This window comes from Accipiter gentilis, chromosome 7 (genome assembly GCF_929443795.1).
Source record: "Accipiter gentilis chromosome 7, bAccGen1.1, whole genome shotgun sequence".
NCBI classification, from domain to species: Eukaryota; Metazoa; Chordata; class Aves; order Accipitriformes; family Accipitridae; genus Astur; species Astur gentilis.
Window position 1 is genome coordinate 22594228 of NC_064886.1, and position 26455 is coordinate 22620682.

Genomic DNA, 26455 nt, shown 5'->3' on the forward strand with positions numbered 1-26455 from the left:
CCAGAAATATCTGGTGAAAAGATTTTGTTCAGGTGACTACATGTCTTGCTGCAGAAAAAGTAGAGCACATCTGCTGTGTGATGAAACCATGCTCCTTTTTGCTGATATGTGATACAAGCAGCATAAAAATAGATCTGAAGCTTGTAAAATCATATCAGAGAGAAGGCATAAACAGGTTTTTCTCTGAATGCAGATAGCCAGAGCAAAACCAAGGCTACAGAGTTCAAGGTTGGCATGGACTACCAAATCAGGACTATCCATACTGTATCCCCTCCAACCCTGGTGAACTGGAAATAGGCGTGAGTCTGGACATAATGTCCTTGTAGAATCCAACATTGTAAGAGTGCTTTGATACCTTTAAGCTATTGTATCTATGGATTCCCAAAGAACAGTGAACTTGTCACGGAGCCCAGCATTTCACTGGGTCTCTGTGCAGAGAGGCAAAGGAAATGTTTAAGCTGAGTTGTACAGAGTATGTTACAGTCTGTTTTTCTGGAGGGTGTTGTGGCACTTATGAAGTTACTGTGATTTTTGTGCAGTGGGGAGAAAGCAAGAAAGAGGGACTGGAAGATAGGATGGAGACCACTTTCATATAGCAGCAGTTGTACCACTAAGGAGAGAATAGAGTAGGAGACAATACAAATCGCAGCATCTTTTGTTAGTGTTTTTAGCTGCAGCAGCTCATTGTCTGAATGCTTTTGCCCTTTCATTATTCAGGATGAAACACATTAGTGAGTCCAGATTATGCTCCTTTTGCTGGTGGTCCTTACTGGCTTGTTAATGATCTTCCTAGGTTTCAAGTGCCTACAAATTTGAGTTCTCAGATAACTTGAGTTCAGGGCAGCTATGTTTGGCAGGGTGTCCTGAGTTCTCCTACAGAAATCTCCCGTGTTTTGTTCTCTTCCAGCCCCTGTTAACTTGCCATTATAAACTGAGGGAAAAAAAACACTGGCACTGTGTTGCCTCATGGATACTGCTTTTCCCTGAACCTGCCTCCTGTGCTCTTTCCAAGGGAGCTTGTCTGTCTGGCAATTGACAGGTTCTGAGTGGCTCTACTGGTTTTTCTTCCTCTGTTTTATTATTCAAGCCCTTTTGGCTTTGCTGCTTTTTTTCAGTCTGTTGCTGTGCTGTGCTCGAGTTGCCTGAGCTGTTTGGTTTTCTTCCATTTGCTTTGCTGCTGCTGCGGTTAAGGTGGGACAAGAAGCTGCAGTGCTGCGCAGGAACGGTTGGGTGCAGAGGAACCCACAAACAAGCTGTGGTGACAGCCCAGAAGATGAAAAAAAAATAAGGTGGTGGAATTGGGGTAAAATAGAAGTCAGCATCTGTTTTATAAGAGGCTCCATGACACAAAGTGACCGTCCCCTCACTTTCTTAGCTCCTGTAGCTGGGATACACTTCAGTGTCAGTTTTCATTTACTCCTGTGCTTTAAGTTATGTAAATAGTTAGAGAAAAACAAGTTGTGATCAGAAAAGACAGAGGGGGTTTACGTGCCTTTTTGAAAAGGGGAATTTTTTTATTCATGCTTAAGGGTTGAGGGAAATTACACTAACATCACTACAACTTAAACATAGTACTTGCTACCACAGTTTCAAATCGGTGTGAACATAGTCAGCTAAAACACCGTTTTGGCTTGGGAATTTCAGGGAGAGTGGATTGAGCCCCATGTCCTCAGCACAATGTATTTCTGAGTGTCAACACGTTCCTCCCAGTCAGGAACAAGAACTAACAAAAGTGAACGGGGGAAAGGGGGCAACGCATTTTTTTTTCTCATGATAAAACCATGGAAGCAGCTCTGGAGACGTACAGCGGCACATCCATATCCCTCCCTGGCTTAGGGAGCTGTGGAGGAATTCTGAGGGGGGTGCGGGAGAATAAACCTTGCCGCTCTAAGAAATCCTGAAAATGTCCATCAGAAATGCTGCAAGTATTCGGAGGCTGCTGGAAGCGTTCCAGTATGAGAGTCTTTGTCTCCATCCATCACAGGCACTGCAATCTTTGTGCCCCCAGCTTCAAACAAGGGCTTCACGCTGTCCTTGCAATCTGCCTTTATGCAGCGGAGTGTGGAGGCTTCTAATTACGAGGCCGAGATGCGCGGCGGGTGGGGAGGCGTGCTGTGCCCCACAGCCGCGTACCTGATTATCCGTTGCTGAGGTCGTTAGAAGGGTTACTCCTGAGTTTAAGCCTGCTCCGCAAGACCCCTAATTATATGCTGCTCTGCAAGTTGCATTAAAAAGAAATTGTTGAAAAGACAAAGGACAGAATAACATTTCCTCCCTCGTCTTCCCCTCTCTCCCCCCCGCAACACACACAGACACACACTCCCCCACCTCTCCCTGCTGGGCCCAGAGCTACTTCTCACGCTTGAGTTGGTGCAAGCTCTGATAAAGCCATTGAAAGATGCAGCAGGGAGACAGAGCGCTCCCAGGGACAGAGGGAAGCAGAAGAGGAAGCCGAAGTAAAATGACCCCCTCCCAGGTAGATACAGCCAGGCGCTGCTTGCTGAAGGAGTTGTCCCACAGAGCAGAATTAGAGAAGAGATTAACCGTCCTTTATTGTTTTGTTTCACTTCCTAGGGAGCAATGTAATGTGGTTTCTTCCATCGTGAAAAACCTGCTTCAGCTGGAGCTCCGGGAAGCCTGAATCACTATAGATAACACATTCAAAGTGCAGTATCCCTTGCACATGCTGCCAGTTCTCATTTTAATCTCCCCAGACATCAAAAAAATTAAAATGTAAAATTCTAAGCTGTGCGGTTGAGTGACATGAAGGCTGCACTCGCTGCAATGCAATTTCCAAATCTGGGACATGCACACATGTGTCCATCCCTGTCAGAGATAACGGTTTTATGTGTGCTTTCCATGAGCCCATGAAGTATACCACTAACAGAGATAGAGAATTGAATGGGTTCTTCATTACCACATGTCTGGACTACTAATGAAACTAAACCCAGGCTGATAACAGTAGCACTAAATATTTCCAGCGCTTCTTGGTGCGATGGTAACATTTTCAATTTATGGTGGAGATTATTATAGGGGTATCTGCAGTACCAAGGGTAACGTTTTTTCAAGATTGCTATTTCAAGGGGTAGGGGGGTTTTATTACTATTTGCATTATAGTAGTACCTGAAAGCCTGAGTGACAGACTGGGATTTCACTGCACTAGGTGCTGTACAAACATGGAGGGGGAAAAAGGATTCTCTGCTGCAGACTGGGGTTTTTTGAGACGTGGCTATGGGGTTTTTTCATTGCTTTTGTAGCTGTAGAGAAACTCATATTTGAACAGGAATTTAAAAGTCAAAATGTCAAAGTTTGAGTCACTTCTGTACTGGAGAAGCTTGCTGACTATCATATTATACTTTGCTATAATCTGTGAGCTTTAAACCTTGCTCAGTCTCTTGAATATCTCAGTTGTAGTGCTCCATTGTATGGTCCTTATTTCTTACTAGTTTGCCTTCATTTTATTCTGGCGTGCAACACTGGATTCACTGCCCACCCAAGGCACTAACAGCAGGGAAACTTCTGCTCCTGCTGTCTGACATGATTTTTTTCCCCCTCCCGTGTTTTCATGTATTCAGTTTGTCTCTATATGTGGTGAGGAAGGTCCCTGCAGCAGTCTTTGCTGGGGCTCTGGTTAGCATGGCTGAAGAGAGGCGGCGATGCAGTCGTGCTGGCAGCACAACACATTACTGCCGTGCATTTGTTAGTGCTCCCTCCAAAGCACTGGGTCGGGCACTGGGTGTGAGGTTGAACGCACTTCTCTCTTGGTCACCTTGCATTCATCCACATTGCTCCCTCCAAGGCAAGATCCAAAACCACCAATCGATCGCTCTCTCCCCTTGTTTTGTGTGTTTAAGGTGAACTCATAAGCCTCTTTGCGTATAAGATGAAATAACCCCAAACCGTGAACCTGATAACCCAAAACCTTCTCAGCGCATCGGCTTGGTGTACCCCTTTGCTTTCTCATGTCCTGCTTTTCACTGCTGCCTCTTAAGAGATGTCTTAGGTGTGATTACTGTGGTGCATCGTTCTTGGCTACCTACCTGAGAGCAGGTTGAAGATGGCCCTTATACCACTTGCAATTTTATGTGGCTTTTATGCTTTGGCAAGATGACACAACAAAGATATCAGCTGCCTTGACATTACTCCAGAGAGCAAAATCTTCGTTTCAGATGGTATTTGGAGATCTTTCAGTCATGCCTCATATTTTCATGGCATCTGTGTCTAAGTTCAAAATCTCTTTGATTTAAAAATGTCATATCACTTGAGCTGGGACTGTAATCTTGTCTTCAAGCTGGGTGCAGGAGTGCTGGTACCTGTGGTGGTACTTCCCTTGTCTTGCACGCTCTTCAGTTACCGAGAGTCTCTTGTTGGCTTTTCGGGTTTTGTTATGTGATATTTCCCTGCTTTAAACGGTGCAAAGAGTGATCACGGTTTTTTGCGTGCATGGTTTGTCGGTTTCTTCAACCCCAAAGTCCCCAGAGTCTGCAAGTTGAGTCATTTTTCTGCTGGTATAGACTTGTGCAAGAGGCATTACTCAGAGATGGCAGATAGTCTGGAGGCTTCAGCCGTGTGCTGTTGAACAGTCTCTAGAATGACTGTCTTGCTCATTTTGTCAGTTTGGAAATAAAAGAACTTGAAATCTAGAAGTAGTGAAGATAAAAGTGAATTTAATTACAGCACTTTTCGAATCCCTGGACGTATGAAAGACAGTGAAGCAGGCAGTACATTCAGCCACAGCTTGCTTAGCAGAAGTTTGACACGGTAACCCATTTCATTGAGTTAAACATTGGGCATGAGCAATGGCTGCTTTTAAAAGATAGCACTGTGACTTCCATCTGGACATCTGCCAAGGAGGAGTAGAAGGGACATGATGCTAACATCTCGCTTGAGCCACAGCAACTTTAATGTGATTGTTTTCCCTGTCTCAGAATGAAAGCTGTCTGAATTCTTACCTCTTGTCTCAGAAATCTGGCGCTCTGGTTCAGAGGCCAAGTAGATACCAACTCAGACACACCAGGTGTGGCTCACAAACCTCTAGATTTGGAAAGGATGGCTTAGTATTTGTTACATTTTTACCATGCATGTCTTTCCATTGTGTGTTGGAGATGGTTTTTAGGTTTTTAAACAAATCAGCACTGGCTAAGATGAGGTACACAGTCCGTGCTAACGGAGGTGAACTAAGAGTGCTTTGATGGAGCTGTATTTCTTTATTAATTACTTTATTGTTACAAACACAAGAACTCCTGGCTGTAGCCCAGGTAGATATGAAATATCCACCACAAGACGCTACAGTAGCAATGCAAAAAAAGTATGCTTGCATTTGTAAGAGGCGGTGAAAAAATGTGCCCAGGAAAACATGTGTGCTGAGCTGATGGAAGCCTTGGTCCTAGCACTGGTGTTGATACTCAGTGACATCGCACACTGGAAGGATGTGCTGCCATGCATCATGACACTGATTCCCCCCTGGACTGCTTCATTTTAGCACAAATTAACTTAATACTTTATGATGGCTGCTGCAGGTTTGTGTTATGTTATGATGTGTTTGTGGCAGTGGTCTGCATCCACCTCAGTTCATGGTGTGGTGAAGTGTGTTGAAACAACGTGGTCTGCGAGGACCTGGAGGGATCAGGGAGCAAAGGAAAGGGTACAGGTGAAACTATGAACACTGGTGGTTGTCTGAATTTAAATGGAGCCTCATAGCTGCAGCTTCCTGAGCAGTTGTGAATTTTTCTATTTGAAAAACTCAAGGCAAACCTCTTCCACTCTTCTAAAGCTAAAGACAATGTCTGTATTTTGATTGTGTTTATATTTGAAGCAAGGGATGAGCAGGTTGAAGAAAGTGACTTCTTTCTTTAGTTCAGGCCCTGTGCTTTATGGAAAGAGAAAGTGTGAAGTCATAGGATCAGTGGTCGTGACTCAGAGTCAAAAGGTTATGGGGTGAAAAAGAAGGGGAAAAAACAGAGTTCCTTATTTGTGCCTTCTAGGTAGTTGAGCTTTCTGGCCATCCAGCTGCCACAGCCTTAGGACTATGACCAGACCTGGGTATGGAAGGTTACCTTTTCTAACATTTCATCCAGTTGCTCCCCCAATCTATCCCTTCCACTCTTTAGGACTGATACTAGGCAAGAACGTTTTAAAAATACTGTCCGTGGCTGCTACTCTGCGCCACGTCTTCACCGGCACTTGTGCCGTGGCTGCGACTGATGGAGCTGGACCAGCAGAAAGCCGGTATAGATTGGTTCAGCAGAGATTAATGCCAAACGCAGTTGTCTGCCTCTAGCACGCTACAAGAACCCCCCGCAAATGGAACAGTATTAAATCTGAACCTTGCAAAGATGTTTGAAAACCAGCAGAGCGAGTGGCTGGAAGATTAACTCTGCACGCAGACACTTTGGAGAGCAGAGAGCCACAATAGCAGTTTCAGTGCCAGCTTTGTCCCAGCTGCCAGAAGGGACTTTGTCAGGGAAGTCCTTTTCCATGGTACTGGTCCCCCAGCTGCTGGAACAATTGCTTGAGACCACTGGCAGCCAGCATGATTAAAGCAGCCTTCAGGCTGCTTTATTTTACATGGGCAGTTATCCAGGTCCAAGGGTTGGCTCAGAGTGGAAAGATGTAGAAGGAAGTTTGCCATATTGTACCCTTCCTCACTACATCTCTTCTTTGTCTGCCTTTAAGGATCAGGCCTGGCTTTGTGGTTGATCCGTAGTCACCCTAGGTTGCAGTCCATGAAAGGCTCCCAGTACCTCTGGGTATTGATTGATGTGACAGGATAGATAGTTTTCTTCTTTCTACATAAAGGAAATATTTAATTGAATTAATTATCTAATTTATTGCCTGCCGAACTGGGATTTTAGCTGTATGAATTAATAATACAAACCAAGAGCACCCTTAAAACTTCAACCGCTTTCCTTTCTCTTAAACTGTGTTGCAGCTGTTAGAATACATTTACAAACCCTAAGTAATGCAACTGCTGACAACGGACTTAGTAATTTCATGTCAGGATGGAACCACAGGAACCAAACAAGGCTGCTTACTCATTCTTTAGTTTCTTCCTTAGGCCAGGTAGAGCCTTCCCTTTGCCTTTGTATTTTTAAAAAGGGGAGCTAGGACGTATGCTTACCAAAATGGATTTTTGTCCCAATGGGAATGGCCCTCTTTTGCTTTTCTCTCCTTTCTTTATGTGAGTATGTAAATATATGTAAATGTATACAGGGGCTTGGATTTACCCTCTTCGTCTCCCCCTCCCATGTATAATGTATGTGTTAAACACGTAATCATTAATCAACTTTGTGGGGAGTGGAGACAAGAAGGGCTCTTTGATGATAGATGTATACTTGTGACTGTGCTTGTATGCGTGTTTATTAGGCAGCACGGTGCTATCAAAAGAAACTCCAGGTCCCTGAGGATAAGAAACAGCATAGGGAACAAATGAAGAGGAAAAAAAATCCAAGCCCTCTTACTGTAAAACCCTCTGTCTTCTACCATCTGTCTCCTTTTTTGGAGTGAAATAAATTGGGGAGAGATCTTTGAATGAGGTGCCTATTTGTAATGCACAGAAACATTAATGCAGAGCAGAAGCAAAGTTATAGTTAACATTGCCTCTGATGGCTGGGAGTGTTGGAGGCAGGATGACATTATTTCTTTTGTCTGTACATGCTGGAAGTGGTTTAGAGCAAAAAAGCCTTCAGGTTATCGTGCACAAGCACAACTATTTCTTAGGTTTTAATATCATGTTTGATGTTATGGAAGGCACAAATTAAAGGTGGTCATTGCCCTGAAGTGTTCACAACAAAGACAACAAAAATGACAGTGGTTCTTTGTGAGTACCCAGCTCAGAACATGCTTCAGGCTGCTCTGTGTTGCTGGAGGAGGACTTGGGGTGCTGGAATTACTTGTCTGGAGATTAAGGTAGAGATGTAGGGGTTGCCTTCTTTGCATTTCTCTCCCCGTGAGATACAGCAGTAAGTCTTAGGACCTGAAAGCTTGGGTTGGACGTAGGATTGGTTGCGTTAAAGGGGAGCTTTGTCAGTCTTGTAGAGTTGTGCGTATGGTCTTGCACAAAATTGTGTTGTCCAAAATGATAAAGTTGGAATAGACATGTTGGAGGAAAATAAAAAATGCCAATTATTTAAGTGCCTTAGATTATTTTTCACTACTCTTAATTAGCTTGTGTATTTGCAAGTGCCCATTTTGAGAAATATCTAGTAAAATATCTGTTTTAAATGAGCTTAAAAAGTGGCTTTGGCTCATTGGGTATAGAACTGCTGCACCTTTTGCTTTGCGTTCTTGCAGAGCTAGGCAGGAGATGCCGAGGTCTGATTGGAACCACTGAAGTGCATAGGAAACAGCAGTCCCGGCTCCATCAGCCATCTGCTCCGAGTCCAGCAATCAGTCACCAGCCAGGGGAGCAAGGGAAGGAGTTGTGAGTGTGTAAGTGGGAAGCAGCAGCAATGAGACTGGGACGCAAATGGGAAAGAAAAATTCCGTTTTCTGCAGTCTGCCCGATGTAGAGAAGCAGATGGATTGGCCGCAGCATGCCAGATTTGTCAAGGTGTATCTGATATTGGTTTAGAAAAGGAAAACAGCAATAAAATCTCAGGAAAGGTATACCAAACAAAAGGTACATACATTTGCTTTGGACTAATCTAGGCTATCTTGTAAGATAGCAGCTTCATCCACTGTGGCTATTTCACTTTTTTTTCCCTATTTCTTTCCTCCTCTCATTTGCCAAAGTCAGCACTTCCAGATTGTTTCACAGATGAGCTGAAAGCCACAGAAATTCAGAGCCTCATCAGAATTTTCCTAAACTGTTGACTATTCAAGTCTACATTTTTAGTTTTGGAGGCCTTTCCATCATTTTATTTTTTGCAGAAGAAATGAACAAGGCGTTGGTTTAGGAAAGTGCTTCAGCTACAGTGAGATTAAGCACATACATGGAGCTAAGTGTTTGATCAAGTGCTTTTCTGAACGCACTCTCTAGAAAATGGATGTCCCTTCTACTGCTTTTGCTAAGCTAATCAGAAGATGCTGGGGTCTGATCACAGCCTTTTGTGCATTTTCAAGATAGTGTCCCTGGAGGATCATTACACACATCCCTCTGCAGTGAGTACAAGGAGATTGTCACCGGGAAGGTGGTAGTCACTGTGCATTAACATGCAGGATTATTCTGCCTCTTTTTTCACTGCAGGCTTTTCATCTCCTTACTAAGCAGCCACAGTCACGTCTAGGCTAAAATCACAAAGGTTTCTTATAACACAACATTTGTGCTTCCAGTTCAAGAAATAAGCTCCAGTGAAATGTGTTGTGTGACTTCTGAAGAGAAGTATGGAAAGGGCAGTGGCTTCAGCCCTTGCCACTAAGAGGCCAAGGGCAGATCAGCCAGGACGAAGCTACGGGAGCTCAGCACTCACCTCCTGAAGGCACAGAGGGGTTAACAACCTGACAGCTGAACAGAGTTGTTGCCCTCTTGGCAAATGAGCACGTAGCTAGGCAAAGAGAGGTCGAGTACAGCTTGCTCTCCTGTTCCTTCCTAAAGCATCTCCTGTGCAATGCTGGTGGTTGAACACACACATCGGTGATGTTCCTCTTTCTCCAGCTGGGCCAGCTTTCTGCTGCCCAGAGCCAACCTGGCCCTTTGGCAAGCCATCTGTGTGAGCGTCCTGGAAACTCTCCAGTTGGTGGCTGAGCATGGCAAGCATTAGCCAATGACTCAAAAAACGCCCCCCTCAGACATCACCACGAAGGGAGAAGAGCAAAGCTGGGTCAGCAGTGCTCTGTTCATTGACAGGTCCATGAGCAAACACAGTAGAAGGTTTCAGAACACAAAAACCTCTGGCAGACATCTACCATTCACTGCAGGCAAACAGAACTTAACGGGTGAAATCATATTGGCACATATGGAAAATAAACCTAGTAATTGCCCTGCAATTATCTCTTATCATAACAACTGCTGTTAGATGGACTGTCCTGCTAGAGTACACCACCTTCCTGGTACGAGGCATGCGTCTAGAGTTCAGCCTTCCATCCTTCTTGAGACTTGCCAGACTCCAAATCTAGTAACTTTTTAGCACGCAGAACCATGTTTTTGTTGAAAATAGTTGGTTACTGATACAAGCCAATAACTGGGAGAAGTTTCTTATGGTTTGTACGTGAGGAAATGGCCTGTTTTTGTGGTCAGCAGTTGGCATGGTATATATTTGACTGCTTTAATGTTTTTTGCAACCCCACCCAGATAGTTGCTGTAGTACAAAAGAAATAAATTTGGAAGAGCTGCATGGGTGTAGCTGATCACATATTCACCCTATTAGCTTCAGCTGGCTTGTAGAGTTCCTGTACCCAGAAGACTGAGAGAACAGAGCTTTTTGAAATAAAACTATCTGTTCCCTATGTCAGATCAGTTCATGTCTGTACAGATGGTTTCTCAACTGGAATTGCCAGTAACATCATCGGCAAAGGCTCTGACTGACGTTTTTTGTTCATTTGGGTTTGGGCGATTTTGTTTTGTCTCTCTGATTGTATTCGTAGAGGAAAAATTGCAAAGAAAAAAGAGCCAAAGGAAAGTCAAGAGGCATTGTACAAGAAGGAAAAGATTATAGCAGGAAGGCATAATGTATTGGAAGTGAAAGACCATTCCCGTCTATTGGGGATTTTCTCAAGAATGTGAATGTACATGTCTGCTGGAAGAATGGGAAAAGAAGGTCTGACACTTTGTAGGGTTCAGACAAAAGAATATAGATTCTTTTCCCTTCGCATCAAGTGGTCCATGGAAATTAAATTGTCCTCTCAATGCAGGGGAGAGTTCCTGTCCAGAATGGATCACAGCTTGATGGTGACTGTAAAGAGGTTTTCTTTTCTCCTACCTTGCTCCATGGGGCATTTACTTGAAGAGCATAATTAGGATATGCATCTGGAAAAACACACCACCAGTCACAGATACAGTAACACACTAGAACCCAAGTGTATTTTAGTCTACTGCAGACGATAGAAAAGTAACTGAGGTGAGCAGTGTCAAAACTTACTTCCCATGAACTTTCTCTCCCCATTTCTCCACGTACTTTGGCTTATGCATGTACAAACCTCCTTCTGTAAGGGAGAAAGCTAGGCTATTTAAATGTCATGAAAGAAGTTTGATTTAAGAGGAAACTTGAAAAAGAAAACAGAGACCTGGCTGGTGAGGACAGGAAAGATTTCCGTGCTTTGGACAGAGGGCACAAAGAGGCTAGGCAAATCCGTGGGCCCAGGGTTTATAGCATGGCTGTCGGTGTCGCAGCTGATTTCTTAAAGAGCTGGGAGGTGGTGAAGGAAGTTTGTTGTTGGCCAAGTTAGTCTTAGATTGGGGAGGGCGGTGAGATGCAGGAACTGAGAGTCTTTTAGGTTTTTTGGAGACAAGGATGAGGAGATTGTTTGTGAAAGCAACTGGAATGGGGCATGGAAAAATCCAGGAAGGCTGTTTTACCCACGGGGTGAAACTCTCTCTTTGGTTTGGACTGTAGCCAGTGGCACAGAGTAACAGAAACTTTCGAATTCGTGCATCTGCTGCTTGGCCAGTCCTCGCTGGAGACTGTCGGAGCAAATGGAGCTGCCTGTTCTGGAACCATTTTAGCTAGAATCAGCTCCCAGAAGACGGTTGTTAATAACTCATGTCTCACCAGCTCTCTCCTCCTTCACTCCACTCCCTAAAAACTGGGCTGAGAGACTGTGCAGGAATTTGGGCTCTCTCGGGTAGGCGAGCAACAAGGCGACGGGCTCTTGCTGAAGTAATCTGCTAAAGCCATTGCCATTTTGCAAAGCAGCCACAATTCAAAGCGCAGTCATGTTTGAACACTGGACTGACTTTGCTGTCTATTTTAATGCTTTAAACAGGGCTGTGCATTCAGCAGTTATTTGTATAAGCGTTCTCCAGGCATTTGAAAAAGACTTCTGTTTTCCAGAAAAAAGGAGGAAAGAGGCCGGAAGGGACTACGTGGGGCAGGGTAGGGGCAAGCGATAGGGGAGCAGCCAAAAAGGGTTTTGGCTGAGCTGGTGTGTGGGTGACTGTGGGCAGACACAGTGCTGCACAGAGACTTGCTAGGGCTCCCCCACACCTGGTATTAAATCAGGAAAAAGCCTTCCACCTTCTGTTGCTGGGAGTTATGCTCTTTAGAGCCGAGTTCGACAGTTGTTATTGCAATTTTGTGGTGCTCTTTTGATTTACAGCTGTTTTTACGACCATTGAGACAGCCACAAATCGAGGAAATCTCATAAAACAGAGAGTAAACGTCTCCTTCACAACCCAGGCAGAGTTTTGGCATCCGTGCTTATTCCATAGAGCAGGATGTGTAAACAATATTGTGTCCCCTGAGTGGCTGATATCAGTACAGTTAAGTGGTAACAGCTTGAAAAATGCATTTCTCGTATATTAGCGGTAAAACTCGAAATGGGCCCCCAGGCTAAAGTAAATTGGTGACATTTTGCAGCAGAAAGGGAAAAAAAATAAGGGCAAGGATTGGAAATGCGGAGCCCCAGCTTTGAAAGCAGTGGGACTGGAGCCAAAGTTGGATTTATCTGCATTATTGCAGTACGGAAATAAATGGATCCACCACACTTGTTGCAAAGCATATCTAATTGGAGAAGACAGATTATATGTCAGCTGCAAACGGTGGACTGTCCCCTTCACCGCCTTCTTACACAGAAGAGGAGGTCAGTTAATGCCATATTTAATCAAAGTACAACGATGAGAGCTTCTTTCTTGACTTACTGTGTAGCACAGGAGAAATGCTTGGTGCCCCTTTTCTGTAAAAAGTAGGTGAGTGCACTTCACTGCCCATGAATGAGTGAGGGGTAGGAAGCCAAATGCTTTGCAGATGTGAACCATAGTCTGTCTTCTATATTTTTTCCTTCACAGCCTCCATTTGTAGGGATATTTATATGCTGTCCTGGTTCCCTCTTTTTAGGTGTTCCTAATCCTGTCTGTTGGGTCTTTAAATACTACTGCACCCTGCGGTGTGCCTTCTGTTGTGGGTGAGGGTGTCCACGTGCAGGAACGGAGCTGTAGGTAATAGCTAGTCCAGCAGAGACATTTTTTCGCTAAAGTGTAGAAACACAAGACATGAGAGAGAGAAGGGTTGATGGGCAGACTTGATAATGAAGTTAAAAGAGTCAATCTGATAAACACTGGAGAGACAGCTTCTAAAATTTCACCATGTTTTGCGATTACCACATTCGTATTGTTTACCTAATGAATATTTGATGTTTCCTTCATGTATAGAGTTGCTGTTATCTGATTGGGGTGACAGGAGGTATCATCGCCTTGTAGCTTCTTCATTTGATTACCCATGGGTCTGCTGAATATAATGCGTGGTGGTCCAGCCTTGCTCAAATTAATCTAGTGTCTGTTCGCAGAGGAGAGCTATGAGAAGACCTTCCGCAGCTGTCTCCTTCACAGAGCCCAGCAGGGAGTTTTCAAATAAAAAAGCTGTCGTTCCTTTCCCGGAGTAATATTCAGAGTCTACTTGCCCATTTCTAATTAACCTAATGGATATTGTTAAAACTTGGGCATTTGCAAGGGTTCATAGACCCGTAATCTGGGTGGTTCAGGAAATAGTTTTCTCATGGGATCAAGAGATGAGGAGAAGGCAGATGATCATTCATTTTTGTTTGATTTTGCTTTCCGGTGCTGTCTGAAAAGAGCTAGCCTGAAGATGTTCAGTAAGGCTGTGGCAGTCCTCTTCCGTATTTCTGCAGTTTCTGTGGGCAAAATGGGAATGGACATTCCCCCAAGATCACACACAAGTCCGGCTCTGTTGGTGGTAAAGCTGCAGTGAATGACATTTTTATCCAGAGGTTATTTGTTGAATTGTTTACTGGTGCGTTAATAGAAAGGACCGGGCAGAAGGTGGTTGCAGGGTTTGCTTATGAATGTCTTCACGTTGGTCATGTCTTTCTTAAAGTTTTACCTTCTGGAGTCATGTTGCTGCATGAGAATCTCAGTTGACATATATATTACACTTTAAAGGAAAAATCCAGCTGTGTCTTGGTCGCGAGGATTAAACTTGAAAACTTAAAAATACAAATTAATGTTGACAAATGTAGGCAGATGCCCAATTTGGTTTCCTTTAAAGATGTATTACTTTTTAAATCTCTTCAGTGTAAGTCCCCTTGCTTTTCAATTTGCATTGTCCTGGCGCAAGCACAAAGCTGGAGGGCTGCAGTAGGTACTAGCACTGAAGTAAAGGAAGAGCAGTGCTTGAACCGCGCTCCACTCAAACAGGCGAATCTCCTAAATTGCTGTGCTATTGCAATGGACAAAGTGCTCAGAGGGGGCAGGGCAAGCGCTGCTCCAGTACAATTCACCTGACTGTAATATTCATCTTGTAATAAGAATCTCTCCTACATGTAATTCTGGTGGGATTGAAAATTTCCCAGTAAACCTCTTAGCGAGGCTGCTGAATTAAAACAGGGAGATACTTCTTAGGCGGTGAAGCCTGCCTGAACCACACAATCTCTGCAGTTGCAGCAGGAGCTGCTCCAGACGGCCGATGCTCCTGCACCCAGGCACATCCTTATGCTGGCTATCAGATGCTGGTGGGCCAGTGGACCTGTCTAAGAGCTCTCGGTCTCTTGGGATTTGCCTTCACATTCAGTATGAATGCACCCAGCATGCTGCAACTTTGTGTGAAGCCAGGGATGTGTTTTGTGTCCGAACCGAGTCGTTTTCCGCATAAAAGGGGAGCCCACTTCAGAAGCCCTGTCCTCCTCCTGGATTGCACAGCTGTGAAAGGAGTGGACCTGGGAAAGAACGGTGCTTTTGTGCAGCACAGTTATGTGTTTAACATAATAAATGTTTATTGTCCTCTGGAGCAAAGGAGCAATAGGCTAAATTATAGCCCGGGGAGGGAAAGCTAGAATCATGAGGTATAGGCTGTTAATTATCTTTTTTTTTCAGCTGTCATAATGTACTGGCGTTTGCCTGCAGCGCACCCCCTCCCACTGCTCCATTACCTCCACCACCACTATCTCTAAAATATCTGCTTCCCGTACCACTGTGCCCTCCTCCTCTCCGGCCTCCTGCTCTTTCATTTGTAAGGCATCTCCGGCCTCCTGAGAGATTTGCGACTTCTCTCCCAGCAGCCGCTTACGGTGATAAAGGCCCTCAGACTGCCTCTCTCTGATTAATCAGCCCTCGTGCAGCCTCGATAGGGTGTTAATTTGTAAACTCAGTGGACAGGCAGCCGTGATAAGCCTCCACAGCTGCTGTGTGTCTGCCGGGGGGATGGGCAGATAAGGCTTCAGCCCTGGGATGCAGCCAAGAAATATTTTGGAGCAGTGAATTAGAAACAACAACAACAAAAGAGCCTTCTGCAGAGGCACTCCTTTGAGGTTGCTGCGGGTAATACAGCAGTTCCAGTAGCAGTGGTCAAGAGCCGCCTTCCCGATGAGCTCCCTGAACCCCCAGCCCAGGAAAGGGCCACATCAGGATTGCATCTCTAACTGGGAACTTCTGTGGGAGGGATGTCCGTGTGTCATACGTCATGGTCCAGGCTAGGAGGACGGCACAATCTTCTCTGTATCTTGTGTATTTATTGCAATTAGCCTGATCCTTTTCAGAGAATTTGACACTGGTTTGTCAGAGGGCTGTCTGGCAGGACATGTCACCTGCAAAAAAGGGATGGACACAAAAGGCATCCAGAACAGCATCAGTGTCAAATGATTTTTGAGAGTCCCTCAATGTTTGCTGTGTGATGTGGTTCACATAAAGTGTTACACAGGGTCCACTAAGTATGCAGCATAAGGATTAAAAATGAGAAGATCGCATTTCCCCTGAACAGCAGACTGTCCTGAGTGGTCTGAGAAATAGCAAAGCGTGGTGTTAAGCTCTGAAATACCTAAGCAGAGTGGAGCAGGCTGCAGCAACGACAGGCATGTATTCTGCTTACCTGTTCAAGGTTGTGTCAAATGTTTCTAGTGTGCTCGTGCAATTCTCCCTTTTTTGTTGAATCGATTATGTTTTCTTCAAAAATTGAAAGGAGGAGATATTCCACTGAATTTTTATCAGCTTTTTGGTTCAGCTGAATCCTAATGATTCTGCCACTGTTGGCCTCCCAAACTGTTCTAATGTTATCCGACAACTTGCAACAGACCATGGAAGCAGTTCCTTCCCTGGCTGCCAATGCAGGTTGTTATTCAGTACGTTTTTGAACTGCAGCAATTCTCAGACAGACAGTGACCTTTTTATGAAATCAAATGTCTTACAAAACCCTCTTGGACTCTGAACTGTGATTTATAGCCATTTGTGTTGGAGGAGGCTGCAGGTGGGATTTGGGTGACACATAATTGGTTAAAAGATAAAATAAAATGAAGGTTGCCCTGCTGGTACAGTGATGGCAGGAGCTACAGGAATGAATTGCTTGGCAGTGCAGAGCCTGGCCCTCCTCCTCCCGCCCTCCTCCGCTGGTTGCCAAGTCCTGTCTGGCAGGCCATTACAATGATAAATGCAGGTAGCTGGCAAAGACCACAGCTGAGAGTTTGTTCTAGCGTGCCAAGCCCTGCTTGGCATTCCCAGTTGGTGCCAGCATTTGCACTCTTACTCAGTTTGACGGAAACCAGGACATGAGGTGTGAATTTATGTCCACATCCTTCCAGGAGAGAGTTGGGATAATGAAATGCCAAGGCAGCCCTGGGAGCAGCAGAGTAATTTGGTAGGTACCAAACAACAGTCTGCCACCTGTCATTTGCAGTACAGTCCCTGCTCTCCCCCATCACTCTTCCTACAATGCAGCCTTTGAATTATAAGAAGTTTTAGGTAGTTCTGCAAAGAGCACTCGCCATTCCGTTTGATTTAGTGCAAATAAAAACCCGTATCCCAGCCAAATAGATAGTCTGGCTAGATAGTTTCAAGCTGCAATGACAATAATACCAACTACTATAGTAGCATGTTACACAGCATTCCCAACCTTTCCTACTCATAGGCAGGTTTTCCCCTACGTTTGTAGCAAAAGCTAAATAGGCAATCACCTCTGTGGTTGCCTAAGTCAATGTCTGGGTAATTGAAAAATTTAAAACGTGGAAGTCCAGGCTGAAAAGCGTGCCTGTTCAGGAGGGGGATTGGCTCTCAGGAGAAGGCATGAGATCTCTGATTTTTTATACATTTCAATACAGATTGCACAAAGCCCTTTTATAAGTGCATCACGGAGAATTGTTTTTCACTGACTGGGGCATATATCAGTTGCCCTTAACATGGACACATTGCTTGCCTCTGACCTACGGTGAGAGGTGCAGCCTGATCCAGTGACACAGGGAGAGGACTGTCCTCTGGATGCCATTTGTAGACCAGACTACCCAGAAGTGATGCCGACGGCGGTGTCCGTGAACGCAGAAGTGAAAACAATCCGCTGTGAGAAAAAGAACAGCAATGTCTACTTCACATTCTGCTTTCTCCTTTTTTTTTCCCCGCTAGCTATAACTGCCACTTGCTTGGTGGGAATAAGCCAGGATGTGGAGCATACAGACATGTAGAAAAGGGGAAATCAGTGCTGGTTAGAATGGAAGATAGCCAGGAGTGTAAAATCAAGGTAGGTTTTGGTAGCAGTTTGGGAGCTGAGGTTTGAGGGAGGAGGATACTGAGATAAGGACCAAATGCACCTTAATTTAAATTAGGACACACAGGCACAATAACATTAAGCAAGTATTTTGGCTGGTTTTAATGAGGGACAGCTGGAAATTTTCTTTTCTGGTCAGTGTCTCTGCAAACAGCTGAGGGATCTTTTGCAGCTGTGTGACCAGCCTTGGTGAGGCCCAGGAACTCCCCAGCTTCCTCTTTTCTCCTCCTTCACTAAAATTTTTTTCAGTGCATGTATTTATTTATTTATTGGAGCTGAGCTGGGAAGGAGAGGGAGTTTGATCTTTTCCTTTGGGAGACAGCAACTGCTCAGAGGAAGATGAATCATAAAGCATGGCTAATGGAGGAGATAGGAAGGGGAAAACTCTGGGCTATAGCCATTCTCCAGGGGCTGGAGGGGTGGTTTGAGAAGAGAGGGAAAAGGAGTTAGCAAGCCTGTGCCCCAGGGCTCTGATAGCAGACATGCTGTAGGTCAGGCATCCCGCTGCTTTCGGAGCATTAGGTCACCCTTCGTCACGGGTAAGAGGCGCATCTGTGCAATAAGCCAACAGACCGCAGCAGCATATGTTAAAGAATTACAGTTGCTGTTTAATCTAAACTAGTTTGATCTATCCCAAAATGGTTGTAAAACTATGAGGAACATGCTCTGGATTCAAAATGGTGTTATTTTAAGCTTATCACTGTGTTGCCAGAAGAGAAGGTCCAAACTGTAACATTGAACTTGCGGAGAAGCAATGGGCTTGGCTCTTCGTTGCCTTGTGCTAACTGAATCAAACTGTCTGTACAGCATTTCTTTCAGTGCCTTCCAGTCATCATCCACTCTGCCTTGCTTTCCCTTTGCCGTCATGTAAATTCAGTGTAATTCAATGGTGAATTGGGACCAGTGATCTCTGCTTCTAGGCTCTCTATGGCCTAATTTAATTCTCTCTTCCCAGACTTGCGCTAGCTTCTCAAAGGGGCTGTTGCAGAAAATCGTCGTGGTTATATAAACTGCTGAGAGAAATAAGCATTCTTGGAAGAAAAAGTGACAGAGAGGAGTGCACTGTCAAAGGCCCTTTCCAGGACAGTAGCAGTACTGAATATGCATGTGCTAAATGAATGCAAGGTGGGAACCTAAGCAAGTATGTTGCTGGATGAACGTACAGTTCAAGAAGGTTTTTGTTTCTAGTGGACCTTCTGTAGAGTGAACTTCCATGCAAGATATGGAAGACTCATCGGTACCTCCCAGAGATGGTCTTGAATCAGGATTTAACTAAAAGTATCTGGGACATTTAAGGCATTGCTATGTCAATAAGTAGTTGCCTGTTAGGGTGTTTGTGCTGCATGTTTCACTGTGATGTGTTATGGTGTAGCTAAAGGCACAATTGAAGTTTTAGGATTGTTCCTAGAAAGCTGGAGATCTGTCTGGCATTCATTCTTGCTCAGGGAATATTATCTATTATTAGTCCTTATTTGCATTGGACATTAACAGCCAGAATTTCATAAACGATCCTGATCATCAGCTGGAACCAGATTTTTCAGAACAACCGGGTCACCATTCAAGTATCTAAATGGATTTTCGGAAATGCTCCATACCCAGTAGCTCCGGTCAGGTTGGTGCCCCAAGGACAGCTGCTGATTGCTGAGCCCCCTTGAAAGCCCAGTCTATAAATTCTGTGTGAAGGTCTTAGGAGGGAAGGGGACAGGTGAATGTCTTTGCTGTCAGGAGATAATCGCAAAATGCAGTGTGGATTTGTAGAAGTCCACTGTGTATCCTGTTCCCTCTTGCTTAATCCCTTACACAGCTCGATTGTGCTCTGTCCCAGCCAGCCGTGTACCACAATGCTGGATTTTCCTAGAAGGTGTCACAAAAAGGTAGTTCATGTACTTCTTACTCCAGCTTTTTCTCCTGTGATGGTGCATGAAATGACTGACTTGCAGGTCTAACTTTTCTTTCATCTTCTTAATTGAGCTGTGATTTCCCTCCAAAAATAACCCTGGTTTTGCAAAGACCGTAGGTCCCCTTGAAGCATCCCCTCACAATGCAGGCAGTGTTACCCGTGGATTGCTTCTGTATCCTGGAATGTGCTGAATGCTTTCTTGGTCTTAAGGGTGAATTTTAGTTGGGGGGGGGGGGGGGGGGGTGATTTCTAGGCTCTTCTTGCACCTTTCCATATGTATCAATTTCCATTTCCTATAGAAGAATCACAACCCAAACAACACCTTCCTGTTTTAGTTATTGTTCTCGTATTACTGAATGACAGGGTCTGGTATGAATGACTTACAGAATCAACTGGAAACTAGTAAAGCAGTGTTGACACGTGCTGAAATTCTCTGCTAGACAAGCGATCAAGTGGCATCAGAGTGGTGGGTAAAAGCAGGGGAAACAGATCAAAGGGATGAAAATTGATCCAAAATTTTCAGGTAGTGTCCGTGCTTTATGCTGAAAGTTTCCCCAAGCGTATCCAGCACTTCTTGTCTGAAAATCTGGAGAAGGGTTTTCTTGAGAGCATTTTAGTGCTAAGTTCAGTAACAGTGTGAAAACAGTCTCTCTTGAGACTGGCTCTTGGCTGTCTAGAAGATAGGCAGCCATCCAGAAATAAAATTTAAACTGTGCTTTACTGCCTCCTTTTCCTTCTACCTACCATACTGGACTCAAATTTGGAGGGAATGCTTGGCTTTTGCCCGCTACAAAACATACATACCAGGTCCCTAACACCACGTGCTCTTGCTCCTTGTGAACCAGAACTGCAGCCTTATTAGCAATTTCCCAACATCTTGTGATCAGGCGCCTGAAGTATCAGGCTTGGATCTGGCATTTGGTGTTCCAGGAGACTGCGTGAAGATCCACAGAGCCTCTGTTGTTGGTGATAAGGAACGGTTTTATTCCCTGTTAGCCATTTTATAGGCTACAAAGAAAGGAAAAAAAAAAAAGTAATTACTGTGAGCCCTGACATAGTTTATAATGCTGTCTCTGTCAGATGATGTTCTTCTGTTATATATAATCATTAAATTATTAATCTGTAAGAGCTCTTACACCTTTCAGCTGCCTTGGGTTAGTGGGAACCAGGATGAATGAGGCATGGACTTCATTATGCCTCACTGTTCACCTTCGGAGGAGAGGGTGTGCTACATCCTTTGTGGTTACCACCTTACATTTTGAGGAAAAAGCTGCCTTTGCTAAGCTTTTAGTGCTGAAAATTGAATCAGTGTTTGTATGTGCTGGGTTCAAGGGGAGGAAGGACGAGGGACTGGAGCACCACTCCTCTGCTTGCTCTTTGCAAAGCAGAAAAGGGTAGAAGTGTTGTTTTTCTCTGCAGTGTATTCAGCCTAGTTTCAAGCTGTCACAGAACTGGGTGGAGACATTTTCCCCTTTAGATCTGTTGTAGAAAAGAAGAAAATCAAAATGGGACAGAGAATTGCTAACTTTGTTGAATAAACCGCAAAGGGGGACCTGCAAGGCTTGGTGCAGATCTTAGCCTGTCATGACAAGGGTGCTGGGTCTTAAAAGTTTCAGCAATTTCAGAAACTGTGCTGCTCTCTGAAATCATTTGTGTGTGTTTCACTTTTGGGACACAGATGTTAGATATGCTTAAAATGCAAAGGTCGTTATTGGAAGCGAGGGTGGGACCTTGCAAGCAGCAGCTTTTATGAAAATATGCCCGTCTTGGGCTCTGCCGTGGTGCTCCATGGGGGAGGGAGAAGAGCAGCAAATGTACAAGGAAGGCTAGAGGTGTCTTTTGTCTGTGAGCTTAGGCTGGGGATGTCTCTCTGCTTTATGCAGCAGCAAAAAGGCATTTGGGGGCAGTGAAAGACTTGAGGGGTGCATGGAGCTGCCTCAGTTGCCCCTGTCCCCAGGGTGGTCCTTCAGTTGGAGACAGGCAGGAGGCAATGAGGGGAAAAAAAGGAAATTTTTAGTTTCATTTTGTAATCAAAAAAGTGTGATTTCCTGGGATGGCTTGAACCCTTCCACATAAAGAACTCCAAACGCCTGGTTTTGCTCACAAGGGAAGAATTCCACTTTTTTTTTCTTTTTTTTTTTTAATCCCTTCTTAAACATATGCAAATTATTTGCTTGAAACAGCAGAAAATTTGGGAGGGGACTTGTTTTAGCAGATGCGTTGGTTTGCTGGATTTTTTCACTCATTAGTGGGCTCCCTCAGACACATAGGTTTTATTGTATGCTTCCTTTAAAGGGTGACTGATGGAATTGAATGATGTATTCAGGCTCTTCCTCCCCCAGCTTCCCTCCTGCCTTTACAGCAGCTCGCAGAATATCCTATAGCACAGGCATTCACTGTTTCAGAATGGTGCTCATGCCAAAAACTGCTCAGATCTGGAGCTAGAAATCACCAGAAGTGAGAGCAAAAGTTACTGTAAACTCTAGGTGTGAAGGTTTGTGTCTGTAAACTGTGGCTGTGATGTTGAAAACACTGCTCTGTAAATGTTGACTCTATTGTTGAAGGCGGTGCCACATATTGATAGCAGAAGACTGAGCAATAATCTGTGTGTGTTACTTTGTCTTAAAAGTGAATTTTCTTCCTTGACTTCCTTAAACATTGTTTTTATATAGTCTGGACCTGTAGCGCTGAGATCTTTAGCTCACGATTAAACAGTGCCAGTCTATATTAAATCCTCAGTACTGAATTATGCAGAGGGGAGTGAGCTGGTCGTTGCCATAAAGCGGTGTCGGCGGGACCCAACTTTCCAGACCAGGCGAACCATAAAGCTTCCCCCAGCTGGGTTGGCTGCTGCTGCCGGAGCGGGTCTTGCAGCCGGCGGCTTGCTCTGTGCAGCACCCCGGGGAAGGGCAGCTCTCCCAAGCAGGCTGCCGGGGAACGGGGTCCTCTTATGGGCTGCACACCCCGCACCCCAGCATCAGAAACCGGCACTTAGGATCTGCGGCTCAGCTGCCAATTTACTGCTTGGGCTTTAGTGCAAGCCATGCCGAAGTTTCATTGCCTATAAAATGGGGGAAACTTATTTATCCACCTGCCACGTGTCCTAGCGCTTCTGCTCTGAGGCTAGGTCCTGGCTTTGTGTAAGCTGTTAGTATGGGTGAATTCCCAGAGCCTGCAGATGTGTTCTGCATGCGTGGTGACTTTGTGTTGATTGTAAGTGAAAAACCTCTTAACAATGGGTTGTAAATTCAGAGTTGGCTGTCAAACGTTTTATGCACCACTGTTGTTGCTGCTGTGTGACGCTGTTACACTTTCTTTGCAAACCAGCCTAGGCAAAACCTTGTTTAATCCTGGTTCTTCCTCTCTTTAATCCATGCAGTGAAGGGATCGTGCAGGTAACTGATTTTCCCTAAGATTTTAGGATCCTTTTGCTGAGCTGTGTAACGATCATACATGCCACAGCTACACGTGCAGCTTTGTCGTGGACATGATTCAGAATTTCTTTCTTATGTGTCTCAGCCTCAACCTATTTTTCATGTCGTTTTCCCTCTCTTTTTTATGCATTTGCATTAAGACAGACATTCAGTGCTTGCAGTGCCACTTTCCTCAGAAATAACATTAATAGATCACTCTTTCTTGCTTCTTACTATATTTCATGCAGATCCTGCATTTTACTATTTGTTTTTTTCCTTCTGAGTCGTCATTTAAAATATATAACAGTGTAATACAATTCATAGTGCTCTTTTATCATGCAAATCTCCCAAGGCACCTTAGAATAAAATCAATAAAATAAAAAAGAAAATCAACTTAGTTCAGCCATGTGTTGAATTAATTCCTTGTTTTTAAAGCAGAGCCAGGGGAGAAGGGCTTTTTTCACTTTCAATATCTTTTGCTCTTCAGCTTTGTACCTCACCCCATTTTATTCGTGCAGCAGTCAGTGCCAAAACGTTGATATTTTCAGCTATCTTTTAGATGGTAGTAATGTTGATCGTGCTCCCTGCTCCTAGACCAGCTTTGATTCTGTAGAGGCTACTTGCTATTTTATCAGATAGCGAGGAGGAAAAGCTTATGCTGAAATAGGTTGACTGTTTGATACCAGTGGGGGGAGGGAAGGAAGCCATCAAATTAACTCATAAAAGCTTTATTTACGATGAATGGACTTTTTTTCCCCGTCTGTCATTATCATCTTGTCTGTAACCCAGTGACCCTGATTATCATGAAGCTGTTTACAAGGTTTAGGTTAATTGGATTTCTTTAACTATTTCCCAGAGCTGTGAGGAGCACAGATACATTGCCGTGGAGTTCAAACAGCATAATGCAACCCAGTTTGCAAGGAGACGGGCTTCTTCCAAGAGGAAGTCGTTTTATTTCATACTCAACTAAGTGCATAGCAGCATGTATCTATCATTTGGCATAAGATTAAATAACACCCTCTTTCATACAGATGTGTTCAGTTGCAACTTGTGTTTTCAATACACAAATTACATTTTGCATGTTCAGCAAGAAACGAGCTTATTTTCAATGAGAGGGGCTTTGAAATGTTTTTTTTTTTCCTTCAGCTTGATAGCAGTTTCACTGGTTTTGTTTTTATATGAGGAATCATGGATAAAATAGCTGTGCATTGCATGGCTGCCTAAATAAACGAGACAGGAGGATGTAGTTGGGTGAGATCAGGACAGTACTTGTATACGCTTTGCTTTCATCTTCTTAGGATGCATGCTTATCCTTTAATGGCACAACATTGCACCCTCCAGGTGCAATGTGTAATTGCAGGTCTACAGATAACCGACTTGTTTTATGAGCTGTGTTTTTGTGAGCAAGCTTTCCTAAATTCTCCTTTAGTATTACTCACCCTCTTTCTCTTTCTTTTTCAGGCTTCTGTAGGCTCTGAGAAGCTGTTCTCCCCTGCAGGAAATAAAGGTAAGTGATCTGGAGAAGTGCTTTCTTTACTTTAGAGCAAGAGATTTGAGTTGTGAATCCGAATCGTGTGAATAGCGGGACATCAGTTTTGCGAGCGCCTTTAATTTTGCCACACACATTGTCATAAGATCAGCTTTACAGGCTTGTGATGATTAAGTTAAAATTTAGAGCTGCATTGTCTCAGTGTGGGGTGTGACTTCTTCCCTACCAGTCAGCTTTGTAACAAATGTCTTAGAGAGAGGGATTACCGACAAAGGAGAAGTCAGACTTTAGGGGATATGCTTTTCCTTCTAATACAATCAAATCCTCATTTATTTTAAACAAATCAATGTTTCACTGTTACCTGTATTATCCTTACAAAGGCTTGCACACCCCTCTCCTGCCACTACACACAGAGCATTTGTGTCTGTACGTCTTGGTTCTCCAAAACGAGGTGGAAGGTGCTCAGCGCGTTGCAGGGTTGTGGCTCGCAGCTCCCACTATTACTATTAATTGAGAGTTACCTGTGATACGTGCTGGGTGTTGCTAAGAGACTGCGCTGTTTCAGATTCCCCCGGGAGGTACAGTGACATATCTCTAAATACACCAAGCCCTCTTTTGAGCGCTCGGTACAGCCGTGAAACAGGGCTGCTCTAGTTTCATGTGTTCCCAGGGATAATCTCACTGAGATGGATCCTGGGCAAAAATACTGAAGAAGCAGCCTTGGAGAGGGCAAAGTGTGGTACAGGATGGAAAGCATGGCACTGGGAATGGTTCCGCTTTGTTGTGTGAGGAGGCTGGTGGTTTGGCTCTGAAAGAATGCTCAGGTTGTGTGGCTGTTGTGCAGCGTTCCCAGCATGGAGCTGCAGAATAAAATCAGTTCAGAGCAATAACGAATGCTAGTGTCATGCAAATACCCCAAAGAGGGGAGATGAGGCCCATTAATAAGAAGTGATGAAGTAACCTTCTCACATTATTTCAAGAGGGCCAAGAAAGGAATAATTTGCAGTTGTGTAGGAGTAGGTGCTGGCCATGGAAAGGCGTTTTGGTGCTTGTGTGCTCCATCACCTGGATCCAGGCCCGGTTTATAGCTGGGCTCTTTAACAGCGGTAAGTATTAGGAATTCTCTTTCTTTCCAAGCTTTGCAGATCTTCAATGCCAAATGTGGAAACGGATGACAAGCCCATTATGTTATTACATTTGCAGATATTTTTATGAAAGTATGCAGCTTTATCTGGGGGGAAGGAGGGAAGTTTAAACAAACGGTGGGGAAGAGCATTTCTCTTCTCTCGGCCTTGGCTCGCTGATAAGGCAAACCAGATTGCCCAGACGGCACTGCCTCAGCAAAACAAAAATCTTGCCATCCTGCATAAATGCATGGCACAGAGATCTGCTGGAGAGGCTTATGTTGAAGTGTTAGCAGCTTTGTTGGCTCCTCCTCATGCTGAAGCCTGAGATCCCCCACCCCTTCATATCACAGAGCAGCTCAGCAACATGAGTTTTCAAAATACCTCCTTATCAGGAAGTTGAATGTGTGAATGCCTGTGAATTTGCTGTCTTGAAATTTGTGTTCACTGCTGTTTATATCCCTGTAACTTAAGCCTGTTCCTGTTTGGTTTGCTGTGTGTGTAGGCATTGCCAGCTTTGGGTTCGGATCATGATTTTTGTCTTGGACTTCTCTTTTACCCTGGCTCTGACTGGTGGAGCCTTGCTGACCGGCATGGGCTGTGATCGCGGGCAGGCTCTGCTGGGGGCTACCTCAGCATTTGGCACTTGCGTTGAGAGGTGAGAGAAAATTGCCTCAGTGAGATTTTGTGCAGAAACCCAAACAGCGCTAAATTCTACCCCTCGCCCTGTTATCACTCCCGCAACGCAAGAGCCAGATTTGTCTTTGGCACATGCAAATAAACGCCACTCCGGCACGACCAGGCTCGGTGATGCCATATGGCTGGGGAGAAAGTGACTTTCAAAGCATTGCGCTTAAATTCCTTTTGTGAGATAAGAGCGTTGATTTAAGGGCCGTGTTCTCCAGGGCTGGAGCCGTGGTGGCTGTGCGGGGAGGGGATTAGCTCAACACGGT

At 44.5% G+C, this 26455-nt stretch overlaps 1 protein-coding gene across 18 annotated transcripts in view; it reads left to right on the forward strand.

Annotated features, from left to right (window-relative positions):
- The window catches only part of FBRSL1 (fibrosin like 1), a 559238-nt gene that overhangs the window by 475679 nt on the left and 57104 nt on the right, over positions 1-26455 (forward strand). For all 18 annotated transcript variants that reach the window (XM_049804585.1, XM_049804593.1, XM_049804586.1 and 15 more), the window contains one exon: positions 24351-24396. In XM_049804585.1, coding sequence (XP_049660542.1) covers positions 24351-24396 — 46 coding nt within the window. The remainder of the gene's footprint in view (positions 1-24350; positions 24397-26455) is intronic.